Source organism: Catharus ustulatus, chromosome 16 (genome assembly GCF_009819885.2).
Source record: "Catharus ustulatus isolate bCatUst1 chromosome 16, bCatUst1.pri.v2, whole genome shotgun sequence".
Lineage (NCBI taxonomy): Eukaryota > Metazoa > Chordata > Aves > Passeriformes > Turdidae > Catharus > Catharus ustulatus.
Window position 1 is genome coordinate 6,488,821 of NC_046236.1, and position 15,512 is coordinate 6,504,332.

At 39.1% G+C, this 15,512-nt stretch overlaps 1 protein-coding gene across 1 annotated transcript in view; it reads right to left on the reverse strand.

The window, feature by feature from the left end:
• LOC117003938 overlaps nt 1-15,512 on the reverse strand; it is a 73,793-nt gene that overhangs the window by 56,093 nt on the left and 2,188 nt on the right. Inside the window, exons 3-12 of the mRNA XM_042779783.1 lie at nt 14,317-14,482; nt 13,279-13,416; nt 12,365-12,554; nt 11,162-11,289; nt 6,037-6,140; nt 4,407-4,572; nt 3,984-4,166; nt 3,118-3,270; nt 1,821-1,965; nt 344-502 (exon numbers count right to left, since the gene is read on the reverse strand). Of these exons, the coding sequence (XP_042635717.1) occupies nt 344-502; nt 1,821-1,965; nt 3,118-3,270; nt 3,984-4,166; nt 4,407-4,572; nt 6,037-6,140; nt 11,162-11,289; nt 12,365-12,554; nt 13,279-13,416; nt 14,317-14,482 (1,532 nt within the window). The remainder of the gene's footprint in view (nt 1-343; nt 503-1,820; nt 1,966-3,117; nt 3,271-3,983; nt 4,167-4,406; nt 4,573-6,036; nt 6,141-11,161; nt 11,290-12,364; nt 12,555-13,278; nt 13,417-14,316; nt 14,483-15,512) is intronic.

Genomic DNA, 15,512 nt, shown 5'->3' on the forward strand with positions numbered 1-15,512 from the left:
GGAAAAAAAAAACCAAACATCCCAGTCCCCTGTTGCTGCAAAGGAAGTTAACTAAGGAAGGAATTAAAAGTTGATGTTCACGAAAATAATCTTAAATATTCATTGGTTCTTAGTCTCCTCTCTCACAAAAGGCAAAGGTACATGGTATCTGGTCTGCTCGAAATACATTTCATATGTTCCAATTAAGGTCAAAGTAGAATCAAGCTTGCATGTGCAATATTTGGGTAGTATTAAATCATAAAATCCAAACTTTTCTGGAGCAATATGTGAAGAGTCAGAAAAGCTATGTTGTATGTTAATAATCCATATGCTACAAAGTATTAAGTTCTAAAACTTCACAAACCTGAGTGAAAGGTGACATCAGAGTATGAGGAGTATTTCCATATCTCCCAGTCAAAATCTTTGCTAAGGATTTCATCAGGAATAGAATCTCGAAGGTGCTCCTTCAATGGATCATCTGTCTCCAGGAGCTGAGAGAGATGACTCCAAACAAAGGAGCCAACTAAAATTCAACACAGAAAAACATGTGGAAATCAGAGAAAAATTACAACAGTCTTAAAAACAGATACAGGAAGTATTTTTATTTTTTATAGCACCACTAATTCTAAGCCATTCCCCTGACCACAAAGAATCCATTCATTTTCAGCACTATTAAAATCAATCTGATGAACCTACCGCAGCAGCACTTTAAATTAAAAAAAAAACAAAAAAAACCCAACAACAACAACAAAAAAACCAAAAAACAAAAAAACCCCAAAAAACCAAAAAAACAAAAAACAAAAAAAGACGCATACAATTAAACAACTGTGATTCAGAATTAGTATTTCTGCATGACATTGTGGAGTACCAGTTTGGCCATGTATGTTCTGTGTCATGGGGGACAGATATTTCCCATAGGTTCTGGAATCTGGCTCCTAAATAGAGGACTTCTTCTCTCCAGAAGATAAAAGGTATTAGGCTCCAATTTTAGTTCAATGCATAGACACTGAATACTGATGTAACTGCATTTTCACAACACAACTTCTTTTTTTCAAATTTCATTTTCTGAATGTGGAACTAAAAACTAACATGTGCCCTATACCTTCAAAAGCAGTTATTATTCAGAAACTTATTATATAAATTACAGTAACATTTCTCTCTGAACAGAGAGAAATGAGTGCCCTCCAAACCACAAGCCACATCAGCAGGTGAGCACAATGCTGAACCTGAACTCACAATCACTGCAGGATACACTGGTCTGGGCACAACATCCTGGGAAAATGGATACCAGCTCCAAAGCAGAGTTGTCCAGGATCCAGACACAGTGCAGACAGAGCCTACTTTCATCTGCCTGCAAATAATCTTTCAGATACCCTTCTCATGTTTGCTTCTTCTTGACAGATGTAAATGCAGGGGGTTAGACTAGAGGTATCCTTCACTGAAGGCGGTGAAACCATCTTAGAATATTGCAACATTTTTTCTGCCACTTGCTACCTTCTCAACAAAATGCAATTTGCAGTCATCCGTTCATATATCTAATGCACTGAGAAATCAAAGCTCTTCCATACATCCTTCTCAGGAACCTCCAATGAATGAAATGCTGCCAGTAGAAGGACCTAATTCTACGAAAAGTCAGTCCTTACTGACTATTGCCAAACTAACAGTATCACAATTTCAGTATAAAATGTCGCAGTCATACAATCAGTCATTTGGAAACAATCTACAAAGAACTGAGATTAAACAAAAATTGACATAGATTGGTACTCTTACACCTGCAAAGTGAATGTCACATTGAAGTATCAATTAGGAACATGTAAGGCTTCAGTAGGTGCTTGGCTAACCTTGACTGGATGTTTCTTTTAGCAAAGTCTTTTGCACTTGTTTAAATAACTCTTCATGTGGACATTTCATTGCTATATAATAAGCAGAAATTCTTATTTCCACATCTTCACTGATTGTTTGATACAACTGAAGTAATATAGCATTCTAAGAGAAAAACACAAAAAGGTAAAGACAATTGTGATTCACTCCCCTGGAACACCCCATGTGCACTTTCAGGTCCTGGTGGGTTTTTTGCTCTCAAAAAGCAATTGCTGTATTTATAGCCATTGCCTTATACCTGACAAAGTCACTTTGTGTAGCATGGATACAAAGGTATGAACATATTGTCTATTGTATCTCTCACGTGCCATAGCCACTACAGACAATAGACAACACGGACAACAATGGCCATGGTTTTGTTCACAGGCTATTAAGATCATTACTTTTCATCTCAATCAAAGAGCAGGCCAGAAACAATTTATTCTGTTCAAAATTTCCCCAGTATCGACCAAGATAACTTTTTCTGGTTAACTGCCAGGAATTAAGAAACTGGTGACTGATACTACTAACATTTTTATTAGCATTTAATGGCCCCAGTCTACCCAGTCCAGCAGTTCATTTGCTAGACAACAAAGGGGTATATGACAACATACAGACTTGATACTTAGAACATGTCTCATGAGTAACACCAAGCTTCATAACTGCAGAACAAGTGAATCACACCAATTCAAGCTGAAATTAAATTTTAAAAAGCCATAGAAAGGTGCTTCTCCAAGTGCAAGCCCATGTGGAGCTTCTTGTTCTTCTGGAGCAGGACTGTCAGCTTTGCCCAGGCCAGCACTCCCGGCTTTGCCTTTCTTCTAAGTATCAAGGTACTAGAGATAAACAAGTTTTGAACTTTCTTTCATTAAACCACTTAACAAAATGTTCTAACTATGGCAGTGCATTGCAAATCACAACAAACTTCTCACATTAATACTTCATCTTTCAGAGAACAGTGAAATAGATTATGGGAAAAATCAAGTCCTGTGGGTTCTCAGCCATAATCCCTGCAGACACAAGGGCGCCCAAGTGAAGTGCCTAATGAAGAAGTCCCAAACAGTGCCTCACTGAATGTGCTACCCCAACTGCAGCAAAGCTCATTAGAGGTTTGTTCATCTAGGTGGTTCTACCCTCTCCTCCAACAGCAGAGGGACTCTGCTGGAACACATCTACACTTGTTCCTTACCCATTTGCGCGTTTTGTTGCTAATCCAACTAGTCCCAAACCCGTGGCAGTGCCAGGAAGCCATCAGCCACCCTGGCAGTCATCACTCACCCCAGCAGAGCAGGGAATGCGGCGGAAGGCCTGGACAGCAGCGAGGCGGATTTCCACGGGATGGCTCCTCAGGGCAGCGCACGAGCTCAGAGCAGGAGCCAGCGAAGCCGCTGCCAGCCCCGCGTTTCCAATGGCTTTCAACACCAGCTGCAGCTGTAAATGCAAAGCAAGGCACAACAGGAAGCTCTCCAAGTGCTGGTAGCTGTACACTAATTTTCATGGCACTAACATTTTCTGTGCAAAACTCCATTTTAAATGATTACAGGTGATTTGGGGATTTTACTGCAGCCCCAATTGTACCACCTATACCCCAGCTTTACTGTGAGGACAAGATACATATGGACCACTGTTCTATTCTAACACCATGTGGCACCTGTAAGTAGAACCTGCCTTAGATCTGGGGGAATACGAAAACATTTTTAAAAGCCTGCATTGCAACAGAAAAGCAAAAGTCACAAATTTTATGTACTGGAAAACTTTTTCAAGTACTTTGATATTTTGTCCCTTTTGATCACGGATATTTTGACTTCTTAGTGTTTCAACATGGAGTTCTGGACACAATGACAAAATTAACAATTTTTCAGCAGATAGGTGTTCTTCATACTGCTCAATGGTATGAAGTTTGCTCCATCAGGAAACCCAAGGCTTTTCCTTATTTCCACACACAAGAACATCCACACTGATAGGTTCTGCTTGTCAGATTGCAAAATTTTATCAGTTCATTCTAGCAGGGAATATTCATTTAATAAACTTGTATTCATGGATGTCTGAAATCCAATGAATACCATTTTCATCAAACAAGTTCTAGATTATAAAGGGTACAGGAAAGTAAAGCACTACATCGTGTGCCTCTGTATAACCAATACCTTGCTGAGGTGTTCTGAATCTTGCACAGTACAGTTTTCTCCCAAAAATTCCCCAAGAGTCCTCATCACATTCTGCACAGCAGGTACAATATCACAGGAGTTGTGAGCTGAACAAAACCTATGTACAAGAGCAGTTACTCCCAAGAAGCAGCTCTGGCTTGCTCTAGGTGACCTCAGCAAAGGCTGTAAACAACCACAAGAAGAATGTAGGTGTTTCACAAAAGTCATGACAATGACTATTGTAACATACCACATATTATAAATTTATCAAAATATTTACATACCAAAACTCAACCTCAACAAAATAACCTGGACAGAGTTCTGTATAAATCTGTGAAAAAGACTGTTACTGTAAAGCAGAAAAATTATAAGCCACCTAGATTCATTACAAATTAAAAAAAGAAAAAAACAACATCCACTCACAGCAAGAGATTCAATCATGCCCGAGGTGGGATTAGGAATGAATGAAAATGACCAGAAGAAATATTCTACTTTGTCTTCCTCAACTTCTCCAGAAGCTATGAGGTCTTTCATCAGCACAACACATGCCTCTGTGGCACAGGATGGGAGAGCATCTATTAATGGCTGCCTGTAACACAAGAAAAAAAGTACAGGAAATCTAAAATTACCAAAAATACTCAAGAATCACATAACAAGTACATTGAGACTGGGCTTCTTTCAAAGTAAATAAAAGTGCATTGGCTTAGCAAATGCTGGATTCCACAGAAATCAATATTATCTTTTGGTTTAGTGGCCTTATAGAAATATGTTTCAGCCAGAATGTGATGGAATGTGCATTGTTGCTTCAAGAAAAGTATCTAAGCAGACTTTCAAGAAAATACTCAGTTGTTTTCTCTGAGAATTAAGCCACATCTTATCTCAGGTTTGACTTCTAAAGACTGATTCTTTTATTAAGGTGCTTTTTCCTTTCATTCCACCTGTTTAACACCAGTAACAAAATATTAAAACTGAATTGACTAGGTTTTACTTCCTGTGCTTTTTTATCTGAGGGGAAAGCTTACCCCAGCTTGACAGACAATATGCATTTCAGCTCTCAAGAGTCTCTCTGTAAATATTCTGCACCTGCCTCCTATGCTGGTGGAAGGACACTTTTGCATTAACTAGAAAGTAATTAAACTACATGAGGGAAAGCATCAGAGAGTAGTCTGCATGGGATTCTTTTTCACTCCTAAATTTAATAATCACATCCTGAGTAAAATTAGTCTAAATGTAACATAAAAGAGGCAGAGTAGTTTAATTATTGTCTAATACTGAAGAATATTAGCATGACTATTTATCAAAGGATGGGAATAAATCTAACCCAAAACAAAATTTGCCCCATTTGCATCAAGTAAAGATAATGTTGGAAACATAAACCTTGGCATTAGATTAATTTCAAACCGGCTGATGACATTTTGTACTGAAACCAAGTAAAAGAATTGTTTCTTTGTTTTCAATTTTGTGAAGGAAGAAAAAATTAATGATTTTAATAATACTGGATTAGTATTTCTGATAGTCTCAAACCATTAGATCAGAACTATTCCTGACTGCAGAGAAGTAGCACCTTGATCTTTAAAGCCATAGTTCTACAATTAATATAAACCATCCTGAGATCCAGCTGCTACTGGAAGATGCAGCTCCATCACTCCATATTCCCAGCCTAACATCTGCCTCCTCTGCCCCACTACTACTAAAGGCATTGAAGGTACAGATCTAGGTAAGCTTTTTCATAACAAATGGCAACATAAGCTTAAAACCAGCAGAACTGATTTCCATCCAAGCCATGACTCAGACTTCCCATTCACATTGCTTCAGAAACAGGAAGTCTGGCTGTGGGAAACGATAAATCTATTTCGTACATAACATTCATCCAGTGAGGAGAGAATATCATCCCATTACAGAAACAAGATCTGAAATACAAATTATTCTTTTAAAATGCTTCAAATCTAAATGCAACATTTGGGCACAGATTTAAAACATTTACATATTTTAAATATTTGCAAAACATTTCTTTCCTGTAAAATTTTGAAAGCAATTACTAAAGGAGACTTACCAATTATCTCTGCACTTAAATGATGATCTTTGCCATAGTCCTCTTAAGGCCTCAAGAGAGAGATGTTGAAGCTCAAACACGAGAGTCATGAAAAGATCTGCAGTCTGTAAGTGCACAACCACAACTGTAATATTCCTGCTGTGCAGAAACCAGCTTCAAAGAAGACAGCACAAGAGGTTATGCTGGCACTGCCATTGGTTTACAGTGTAACCTGACAGTGAACCCTCCTTTCTTCCCTGTGTCCTTATGTTCCTTCCTCATTTGCTTTTCTTTCCAGACTGCAAACATATACAGAGAAGGGCTTTTGCTTTGGATGTCAGACATCCCTCAGTTCTCAGCGACCACCATGCACACCACTGGCATACAAATGAATAATAAACCAAAATACAACAGTGTGGCTACAATCCTGAAGAGAAAGTCATGATCTGCTCTGAGTTTGTATGGCAAGATCCTGATTTATGACCAGAGCTGCTGACGCAGCTTTGACACAAATGAAACAATGGACAAGCTAACTGCATATTAATCTTAGGTTTATGTGAAAGATCATTTAACTGAGGTTTGGGCAACACTTAGAAGTTTCACTTGAGAACCCTCAGGCTGTGAGAAGTTATTCCACCTTACTGGGGAAAAGCCCAGGCAGAGCTGCCATTACCTCTGCAGGCAGCACAGGACTAACTGGAAGCATAGAGGCAGAAGAGCTGTTCTCTCTCACCAAGAGGAATTGCTAAATTGCTACATCATACAGCAGTTATTTTACCTGGCATTTTAAAGGCTAAATAGCACGTGGATGTATTCCTCTGAGCCCTGATCCAAATTTCAAGAAAACAGATAGGTTCATTACTTGAAAAATGAGCAGAATGTTCAAAACAGTATCTTTTATGTTCATGTCAACTGAACTTTATAATGTGGAAGTTTTAAACATGGCCCATGTCAGGTTCACTTCAACGCTTTATTCACCTCAGATGTGACAGTCTTAGACATAGGACTAAATTTCAAGTTCCAAAGAAAACATTTCTCTTTATGCAAAAGTCATAGAAAGTCTAATTCCACTAGGTCACATTTCCAAAGGTTTGGAGACAGAACTACTTTGACTTCCTGACCTTCCTTCCAGGAGTTACTCCCAAAAACAATGAAAACATGGAATAACCCAGTGCCAGCATTCAATTTTAATTTAAGACTGCCAAGCCATTTTCCATAACAAGAAGCTGTCTTTCAGTAAGAAGTCTGAGTAATTACTTACTTTTTTTTTTTTTTAATAGGCTGAGGAAGTAATTTGTCAGATCCAATACAGATATAGTTTATGTTTTTATTCTTTTGGGATTTATATTCTTCTTAGAAATAATATATAATTTCATCAAATTAAAATTTGTTCTCCTATGTGAAGGCCCACCTATGTATTAATTCTGTTAACATTTGTAATTCCATACCTAAAATTCAGATAGATCTACATGCATTTCCTTCTATTCCATTCCATCATTACCACTAAGGTGTATTTCAAAAAGAAATTACAAGCCTGGACACTATGGAGCTAGTGAAAGAGATTACATTTTATGGTCTATAAAATATTCAGAGAACAGTGTTTTATGTACTTTTTTGAAAGCATTTTTAAAGCATGGGCCTTACGTGCATTTTTCCACAGGCAAATGGGAGGATGGGGAGCTTCACAGATCTCATCACAAGGAGCTGCATGTGCAGCTGCTGCTGAGCACAGGTGGCCCATCTGGAGCTGCAGCACAGGTCAAGATAAAACTGCCAGACTTATGTACTTTCAGGTGGTACAGTTTTAGACTGTAAACTGAGTTTATTTTACTTCACACCTGCTGACTAGACAAGCTCTCATCTAATAACTCCACCCAAAATTTTGCGGAGAAGCAGCTATTTTTACTTTCTAATAATATAGCTTTAGAATGAACTGTCTGACCAGGTGGGCTGTTTTCATTTTTTAAGGTTGGCTTCACTGAAATTGAGCTGTCATTGCAAATTCCTCTATTTGTAGTATCATAATAACAAATTACTTTCAATTATGAGCCCCATTCCCACCTCTGAAAGAAACATAAAGCCTGGCTTTTACTCTAGGTAGAAGTTTGCTTTTCCTTCTTCCTGCAGACCTGCCATATTTAAAAAAAAACCAAAACAACTAGGTAAAAGCAAACCGTTAGAAAGCCGTATGAAGAAAAAAAAAAACCAACAAAACCAACCAAAAAAGAAAGATCATGCCCTAAAAGTAAATTTTTTTGGGTCAGACTGGGGTCCAGGAGCAAGGCAAAGCAAATCTGACATACTCTTGCTCTCTCAGTGCATACACAGCCATATTCACCAGAGTTATTGACCAAGCACCAAAACCCAGCCAGTCACTGGAAATGCAGCCCCAGCAGAAGTGGTGTGACAGACTTCTCTCCAGCCTCAAGAGAGGGTCCCTTCTCCCCATCCCTTTTCCCATTCTTTGTCAGTAGGCAGCTTGTTCACTTAATGGTCCATTAGCTAATCTACATCCACATTGAAATTCAGTCTTGTCTCATAATAGCATTAAAAAATTAAACAACAACTTTGCTTCCTTGGAAATGACACCATCTCCACCTCCATTTTCTCATCCCTTCACTGTTCTCCCTGGAGCTGGAGATTTTCCCTTCCATTTATTCTTGGTTTTGTGTCCTGAAAGAAATGTATAATCTCACCTCATTCAGAGTCAAACAATAAAGGGACAAACAAGCTCTACATGCATAACAGTGCAGCTGTCTCCCAAGCAACACTGTGGGCATTCCCATAACTTCTTTCTTGGCCCAAAGCACATTTTATTGGTTGAAATGAAGGATGATAAAGATTCTCTTTGAAATGTCTTGTCACACAGAAAGAACACCCTGAAACAGTGAAAATGGTTGACAACCAATCAAACCCTGTGCTGGGACAGGCACATGATGAATAATTCACCTCTTTTAGGCAGTGGCACAGACAGCAGCCACTTGTGCTAATCTCAGTGATTTAAAAAACAAATTTCCCACACATGAAGCCAGTGGGCCTCTCTGGAGGCAGAAGTGACATCCCACTGTTACTGGGAAAAATCATCTACCATTCTTTCAAAGACACTGAATGAAAAGCCTTCCATAGAAGATAAGACTTAGAGAAAGTTTCTCAGGTCTGCTGCAGTAATTTCTTTCTTCAACATTTTCCAAGCAGTATGTGACCCTTTAGTCTGTGCTTAAATGCCATTTCATACTGCTGTAACACTGACAACCACATGGAATTAAGCATTATCCTTCCCCAAGAGGTTGCTTTCATTCTACGTTAGCGCCAACTGCTATTATATGGCTCTCTTAGCCCTCCACAGCTCCAGTCTTCGCAGCATGCAGCTAAAAGGGATGGCAGACTTGCTTATTACTCAGAGGTAAAAGTCTATCCCAAACATTGCAACACCCACAAAGGCCACCTGCTGCTTTCTCCTCAGCCTTGTGCCAGGCTTTTGTCAGGCTGTGGTACCAGGTCAGACTAGGATCACCATTTAACAGGTTGGAGTAAGGTCTGGGGCTGGAATTTATCACAGCTGACTGAAGGCACTGCCTCCAGCAGCTGTGATTTGTCCTGCTCCACTGTGTGCCTTCCCCTGAAGTCTCGCACAGAACATGAACCTGTGCTCATGAATCACAGGTAATACTACAAGAAAGCTGAACACACACAGGATGTCAATCAGCACTGCACTTTTCTCCAGTCTCCATAAAGCCTCTTCTCCATCCATAAGTATCTGTGTCCAGCCCAGGGGAAAGACAGGCAGAGCTGCTTTTCTTTGACATGGGACTAAATCTAAACAAAGGAAGGTTAGTGCCTTTCATGCTGGGTCTGAAGCTTTCTGTTAATATCACTTGTACTATGTGCATTTACAGGAGAGATCTCAGTCCCTCTGCACAGGAAATAACCTTGTTCCAAAATATAAACAATCTAACAAGACAAGAACCTCAATGGACAGGGAATATATCAGGAATGAGCTGACTAAACTCATAAGTGGCAAATTCATGGAGGCACCAATGCCCTGTTTAGTGCCTTTCTCATTAGACCATATTTGTTTTCTAGTAATATCCTGACCAAAAATTACTCAAAATGTATTTTTATTCTGTTTTCACATTTATATTTTTTCCCTTTATTTTTCTCTGTAAGAATTTCCCTCCTAGCAAGAACCACTCAATTTGAAGGATAATGGGATATAAAATGTCCTCTGTTTGCCCTCAGTTGATCTCAGATGAACAGTGATTAAGCACCATCATCTGTTGATCCTTCTGTATTGTACATAACAGGTGTTCCTTACAACCTAACAGGTGTTCTTGATAACCTCTGAATTTCAGAGATAGGGATCTTCATTTCAAACACAGTGACAATTAATTGAGTGATTCAGCTGCTGCCAGTATCAACAAAAAATACAAGACCTGAGTGAGTTCAGGAGACAGGCAGACTCATCTAGAATGATGGCCACCATAAAAAATATTTAAGCCACTGCCTGTTCCACATGACCACCCTATCTTAGCAGCACTCACCAATTAAAATGGTCTAACCAGCAGAGATTCCCTCTGGACCCAAGCAGCATGCCTAGAAAACAATGGTTGCTAGCAGAGTTCATCAGAAGCATGAGGAACCTACCAGCCAAGATCCAGAAGCAAGGGCTTCATGTGCAGATTGTTTTGAGGGGATGAGGCAATATAAGGATGGCAGAGCTCAAATAAACATGGAGACAACAGCAGTAGCAGGGGTAGTGTAAATAGTTTTACAATATCAGACAGATTTACAGTATCAAAACTGCCAGTGACAACCCAAACCAGATACTTTTTATGTTTTTGTTTCTTCACAGCAAAACAAAAATTTGGGACATTTTATTTCAGATTAATTTAGAATATAGTTCAAAATTACTTCTGCCTAAGGGGGATACAGGATGTTTTAACTCCTCAATATGATTTACTGTTTGTATAAGAAAATGACATTTGAAAACATTTTCTCTTTAATTCCACATTTAAAAATGTCCAAAACAATGGAAGGCTTCAGTATTTCAAAACTACTGCTCTCCTGGTCACCTCTCATTTGTGTAGGAGAATTCCCAGCCCATGAAGAGCCTCCCAAGGAAAGAGAGGCTGTGTGTAGAGCTTACCTCATAACTTGCACTGTGGGCTAAGCAAAGCTTCCACACCAGTTCAGTCACTTCTGCCCCAGTGACCTCCCTCTTAGTTACCTCCCTTTCATAGAGAATGCTGGTCACATACAGATCCTCAGAGTCCCCTGGAAAAAGGAACATAATGGAAAAATAACATCTCTGGTGATTGCTGGCCACTTGCTATCATTAACCCTATATTCAAGGGGAAAGTTTCTCTTTGAGCCTTTATTTCTCCCTGTAAGAGTCTCTCCAGGCTCAGTACAGCCAAGAGATGAATATGAATGCCTGCACTTAGCTTGAATTTAAGAACACAACAGAATAAAGACAAGTGTGACCCAAAAGAAAGAGTGAGAGAAACAAGACAAAGATACACATGAAAAAAGCCCTATTTTCCATCCATCCATCTCTTAGTATGACCCTCCTACTTTACATTCATTACCTTTTCTGATATCATCTAATCACTAATCCCACACTTCAACCACCCAAAAAGTCAACAGGAGATCTAAGTGCCAAGAAAAATAAATGGCTTTACTCTGAACCTCTTTCTGAGGAAGAATCCTATCATCTTATATTGGTGTAATTATAAACAAAGTATCCTGGAAATTTGAGGGTTCCTTTAAAAAAAGTACCAAACAACTATTTAGAAACAGACAAAGAAACATGTTCCTCAACATTTAGAGTTCAACTTTAAAATCATTCCTCAGGCAAGTCACCTGTTGACTTCAGTAAAATAATTTTCCTAAGAAGAAACACAGAGCAAAGGAGTGCATATTGAGTTCTCAGACATGGCATGTCCTTAGTTCCATTAGGATCTGCAATTATTTAGGCTCCATTTATATAAAAACGAGAAACTGTTGTTACGTGAATGTTTATATAAAAACTAGGAACTTGTATGCAGAGCATCAGCCTTCCCAGTTCCCTAGGCACTAGGTAGGTAAAGTAGATAAAGAGGAGCTGGCCATTCCAGACCATCACTTTTGGAAACCTACCCAGTTTTGGAGAGCTACACAGTTTTGTTAATACAGGCCCAAGCCCTCAAAGAAGGAACAGCTCAGCCCAGCCTGTAAAAACACCCACTTTAAAGCAGTTTAATACACTAAAGGTGAAAATCATGGGTGCAAAGAGTTCTCACAGGCAAGACAAAGTCACAATATTTTTTGAGGAAATAAATTTACTTTTCTTTATCAGAATCATAGTTACTTTTATTGTAGGGAGTCTCTGTCTCCACTTGCAAGAGTTTGAGTGCAGACTGTGTCTGTGTCTCTGCCCCGCTGCCCTGCTGAGGGAACAGCGTCACACGGTCGGACTCGGTGCATTCGGCCTCCTCCAGGACCCCGTCCTTAATGCTCTGCACACATTCCAGCTGGGAGGACAGGATCTGCTGCTCAGACTGAGAACAACAGACACTTCAGGGAGATTCTTGAGGACCTGTGTCAGCCTACCCAATCCCTCCTCTCCCAACTTCACAGAGGATTCCACTTCTGGGATAGTGGGGAGTCTGTTTAAGCACTCCCTATTTTAGCCTGGTATTTCATCACTGAAAAACAACTGCTATTAACTGTCAGCATCAAATGGTGTCAATTCATTTCAGTTCACAAAGCCTCAGAGTTAATCAGATATTTTTGGTCAGCAAAGCAGAAAAAAGCAAAAGGCTGGTAAATTATGTATAGCTACTACAATACCAGAAACAGGTAATAGTTACCTAATAAAAATAGCACATGATACAAACACTGACTGTATTTTCTGTTAGCAGTGGAAAACTGCAAGTCTGGCATTTAGAAAGGCTTCTATCTTTCTAAAGTTTTTTACAAATAATAACTTTCTTTTTCTAATGTACTTTTTCTTACGTCTCTCTACTCCTCCCTTTCACAGCCTATTTTCAATTTACCTCTATTACATATTTTAATGAGAGTTTAATCCAGGTGCCTAACAACCTCCTGCATTTATACTACAACATTCATCAACTACAACGCAAACTTGCATTAAAACAAATTTTGTGAAAACAGACACTACAGGGAGAATAATATTCACCATTTCTTTGCTAAGAACTCAAGTTTGTGCAAACACTGTCTTAAAGTCAAAAGCAAGAGTCAGTGTTAATCCCCAAAACTTACTGACACATGAGGAAGAACAACAGACTGCACAGAAGTCAAACCAGAAGAGCGATGGGAGCAGAGGTTTAAGTCCCTTGTCTTTACAAGAATGGGACCCTTCTGCTGATACTTGGTTGGGCATATTCCCAAGACATCCACCTAGTAATAAACATACACTGTTGAATCACACATGCACACAAAATACAAGGATATAGTGTAGATAAGTTATTACAATTAGTTTTAAAATTTACTTTTTTCGTAATAACAACAGATCTAAATTCTCCCTTTCAGAACACCGGCTTTGCAACAAAAGCCATGAAAAGGCAAATAATTTTAAAGATCTTGGTCAAGTTTATAGTAGCCAGGCTGTGTTGGTTTGTTTAATTTCACTGTTTTATTCTGAATCATATCATTTATAGACATATGCTTTTTCATTTAAGATTTTGTGGACATGCAGGGAAGCATTAATTCAGAAGAGCATTACTAGGCAGTTAACCTCTATTACATATGGGTGTGCCAAACCCTACTGCAGAACATCTCTTTAAGCAGTGACACCCAGCAGCAGCCTGAGAATGAGGCAGTACTCATCATGGTGAAGGTCAGTCTAGAGACAGCTCTTCACAAGAGAACTGCAGCCCCTGAGGTGTCTCAGCTGCACCCATGCAAACACTCAGCTGACAGCAGGGTATGCTGGGTATGCTGGACTATCGTTTCAGAAATTGACCTTAAGCATTGAAATAATTGCAAAGAGCTCAGAGAACACAGATCTTAAAAACCTCTTGAAATTAATGAAAAAAGTAAAAAAAATTAATCATTAATTATAAATATTGTATTTTCCCCATAGAAGAGGTAAAGCCATGGCACTAGAACTCAGTGTATTCCAAGCCTCAACAAGAATGTGAATTATAGATCATTTTTGAACATTCACTACGAGGAGCAATCAGATGACTGCCACTGTCTGCTGAACCAAGTGACAAAACCCTTTATTTATTTGCAAGTGGAGTAGACTTAGCATGTACAAGAGCTAAGATCATCTCAGAGCATGACTGACAGTCTCACCTCCTCAACAACTGCACCAGCAGGGAATTCCTGTGCTGTCTGCAGGACACTGAGAATGCCCCGCTTGATGTTCAGTGCCCAGGTCTGTTCACTCCTCACAGGACAGAGCTTCAGTACTTTCCCATCATGGAGAGAAAAATGAAGAGGATGCTTTTCTAGTATTTCCCTGCAATAAAAGAGTTTATTATTTCTTGCTTCAAAGAGTGAAATTCAATTTATGACAATAGACAGATTTTCCTTAACAGAGCTGCTCTTCCACAATGGATTTGTCTCACTTTGTATATCCATTCTTTAGAGCAAGCATCTATTCTTTATAAATTCAGCCTAACCCAAGGAGTCCCTAAAAAACCCTGTGAAATCCTAAAAACTAATCTTCTCAAGATAATCACAGCATCCTCAACATATCTGTGACACTCAATAAAAGCAGTCCTGGCAAATTATTTACGAGTAAATGTACTTAATGGCAATTATTCTTATTTAATTAAGAGAGAAATTTCATTTTATTACTCAGGGTGCCTTTAGCAGGCATATCTGAACTGCAAAGTAACTGCACCATGCCTCTTCAGCTGTGATGCAGACAAGAACAATTGCTTCCCAATTAGCCTATATCTTCCTGCTCTGCTGGATGTGCATACTTGGGCTCTATCCCAAACTTATTCCCCAATCTCTGCTGTTAGCACACTTCCTAATGCTTTTGCTATCCCAGATTGAGAGTACAGTGTTTTCTACCTTTCCTAGGGATCACTTTTAAACATTGATTTTCACTCCTATACTTTAATCATATATTTTCCCTCTAAACAGGGAAAACCAACCCATCCAAAGGAAGAATTCTGTGTTAGCCCAGTGGTCAGCTTTCATACAAGGAGCTAGACAGTTCATCTGCATATTAACTGGGGCCCTAACTATTGCTCTAATCAATCAGGTCACAAAGTAAGAGGTAAAACTTTAATACACCAACATCTGGATAAAGTCCTTCCAGAAGAGATTGGGCATATAGGATAAGGGTTTCTGAACTCCTAGGCAACTGAGCCTGTTTTTGCTACTATGTGTGGATATTACATGCATGTTCAGAGGACAAGCTAGACTACTGTATATTCACAATAGGCTGAGGCAAATGCTAATAAGGCTCACTTGTCTGAATAATTATTTTGAATAGCCAAGCTTCACTGAATGCTTTCATTGCTACCTCTCTTTTT